The sequence below is a fragment of the Aplysia californica genome, unplaced genomic scaffold, assembly GCF_000002075.1.
Source record: "Aplysia californica isolate F4 #8 unplaced genomic scaffold, AplCal3.0 scaffold00031, whole genome shotgun sequence".
NCBI classification, from domain to species: Eukaryota; Metazoa; Mollusca; class Gastropoda; order Aplysiida; family Aplysiidae; genus Aplysia; species Aplysia californica.
This window is the reverse complement of record NW_004797301.1, coordinates 2,179,137-2,182,247: the sequence shown is the minus strand read 5'-3', so window position 1 is coordinate 2,182,247 and position 3,111 is coordinate 2,179,137. Positions and strand designations below refer to the sequence as shown.

General features: G+C 37.7%; 1 protein-coding gene across 1 annotated transcript in view; it reads right to left on the bottom strand.

The window, feature by feature from the left end:
• Window positions 1-855: 855 nt before the first annotated feature.
• LOC101858160 (glutathione hydrolase-like YwrD proenzyme) overlaps window positions 856-3,111 on the bottom strand; it is a 22,082-nt gene continuing 19,826 nt past the window's right edge. The window contains exon 12 of the mRNA XM_005091529.3: window positions 856-2,932. Within this exon, the coding sequence (XP_005091586.1) occupies window positions 2,680-2,932 (253 nt within the window). The 3' untranslated portion in view covers window positions 856-2,679. The remainder of the gene's footprint in view (window positions 2,933-3,111) is intronic.

Genomic DNA, 3,111 nt, shown 5'->3' with positions numbered 1-3,111 from the left:
TGAACAGATAACAATAAATGGGTTTGTTTGCTTTTTTACGAGCATCAAAGCAGGGAAATGAATAGAAAACCATGATCGCCGATGTCTGTTGCTGTTCTGGCACATAATGATAATGATAATTTATGTATGTGTCTTTATAGTATGTGTCTGTATGTCTGTGTGCCATTGCAACAAAATTCGACAAGGGGTCAATAAAAGTTTTTGGAATGTTTCCCATCACTAATCAGGCGTGAGTTGCTCACGAGAAATATTCTTGACAGCAAAAGTCTCTTTTATACATGATATTTTCCCCGCTGAAATATCGACTCAATCCCCGATTATGTGACCCCAGTACCTAAAAAAGCATACATACACAGTTCACACACACAGTGCACCCATGTTACACACACACACACACACACACACACACACACATACAGTGTACACAAAAACACACACACACACACACACACACACACACACACACACACACACACACACACACACATACAGTGTACACAAAAACACACACACACACATTGCAAATTAAAAGAAAAAAAACCCAACTGAATTTTCATACTTTCATTGTAAAATAACTGTTTAATATGATACACAGCGGTTCAATATTTCTCCAAATAAGTATATACTGCTTTTAGACAATAACAAAGATAATAGCAATACTATTAATCAAATAAATAGTGATAATAATAATAGTAATAATAATAATAATAATAAAATACATTAAAATACATTAATAATTATAGTGATAATAATAATAGTAATAATAATATTTAATAACAATAATATCAAAATAAAAACAAAAATAATAATAATAATAATAATAATAATAATAATAATAATAATAATAATATCAATTAATAATAAAAATGATGATGATAATGATAATAATAAATAGCACTGGCCACTTTGAGCATTTTTCTACATCACCATAATATAACAAATGAGGTAATATCTGTACAGTGCAGCCTCTCTATAATGGAATCGCTGGGGCCAGGAAAAACTGTCGTTATAGAGAAGCAACCAAAAATGACTAATGATTAATATATAGAGAAAAAATTGGGACCTGGGCATCATGTCGTTATACAGAGGACGTTGTTATATCAAAAGTCGTTATAGAGAGGCTGCACTGTATTCTATTTTTCTCCATTACTTTGGATTTGGTGTAACACATTTGGAGACTGAAATGCATGTAAGCCTAAATGTATATAAAAGTTGAACACAGAGAATGAATAAAAAAGGGGGCACACAAAATTTATAGCAAATAAAGCTGATGTACACCTGGAACATGGCATTGTAATACAACGCATTTAAGGTAGAAACCCATATATACCCCATACAATCATCTGTCTAAATTGCTCACTTTTGTTATTTGTGGATTTCTCTGACCAAAATTAGAGACTTGGAAAAAGCTAAATGTTGGACCCAGTGACATCGCTGGACTCCCATTCACTACAGTATAACCTGCAAAATGTTTTTAAAACACTTTTAAGCTTAACACCTTGGTAATGAACATCAGAGCCGTCACAAGACTAGGAAACCCCCCCCCCCAAACCCTGAACTTTTCTGACCTCATGGAAACGTGCACGCAGGAACTCAAAATTCACATATCACATTGTCTACTACACCTTGCATCAAGAGTTTATCTCTTTATTAAGTCGCGGAAATCAGGCAAAATTTGAATATTGTCAGAAATGGGCACCACAGGAGTCTACAAAGTACTTATCTCTCAGTGGTGCCCCCTTCAAGACTAGCAAGGAGAAAACTCACAGAGAAGAAAAGTGTTCAATAAAGGTGTGGTGTACGTCTGTCAGTATCTGAGAGGTAAGGACGATAGATGTTTGATAGATCAACAGTCACAGAGAGTAAAAATTGTCTTGCACTGGTAGGGAAAGGGTTAAATCAACAGTCACAGAGAGGAACAATCATCTGGTAGGGAAAGGGTTAAGTATTTAGGACACACATTCTGTTCATTCCACACTGCTTGAAGATGCACCATTTTGGGGCACTTCAATAACACTTTGTTAATCACACAAATTTTTCATTTCATGTTTTCTTCATCTGAAACCTAAGAAAAACAGACAACAGCATGCATATCGTATTATGGACATAAACAAAATTTGTGTATCTTATTCTCATTTATGTATGATCATTCAAATGTCATAACATGGCCTTTGGTATGCTGTTAAACACATGTGTCCATTACATTTTTAAAGGGTTAATTCAATAGCCATCCACAAGTCTGTCCTTAAAGATTCAACTCAATAGCCAGCCAATTAAAGGTTTAACTCAACAGCCAGCTACAAGTTACATCTTTAAAGAATTAACTCAATAGATAGCCACAAATAAATCTTAAAAAGGGTTAACTCAATAGCCAGCCACAAATTACATCTTTAATAAAATAACTCATTAGCTAGCCACAATTTACATCCTTACAGAATCAACTCAACAGCCAGCTACAAATCACATCCTAAAAGGGTTAACTCAATAGCCAGCCACAAGTTACATCTGTAAAGAATTAACTCAATAGCCAGCTACAAGTTACACCTGTAAGGAATTAACTCAATAGCCAGCCACAAGTCACATCCTAAAAAGGAGTAACTCAACAGCCAGCCACAAGTCACATCCTAAAAAGGAGTAACTCAATAGCCAGCCACAAATCACATCCTAAAAAGGAGTAACTCAATAACCAGCCACAAGTCCGTCCCCCCGAGGATCCGAACCCGCCCAGTAGACATCCGTGTCTCTGTCCTCCAGTCCTGACCTCCACCACGACCCCTGGGAGATGACCTGACCCCGGCCAAACACGGCCCGCCCGTGACCCGAGACGATATGTGGGTCGTGGCCTAGTGACGCCAGCTCGGCCAGAGCTTCAGGGGAGATTCCCTCTTCCAGCTGGAGGGAGTCGAGCATAGAGTGGGGGTTGTGGGAGACACTGTGGAAGGGAAGGAGGGGTGGGGTGGGGGGGAGGAACATAGATGTAGGTACAGTTAAACATGGCATGGATTGTTTTGTTGGAGATATTGTGGAAGGGAGGGGGGTGAGGAAGAACATAGATAGATGTAGGTAGAGTCAAACATGGCATGGATTGTTGGAGACACTGTGAGAAAGTGT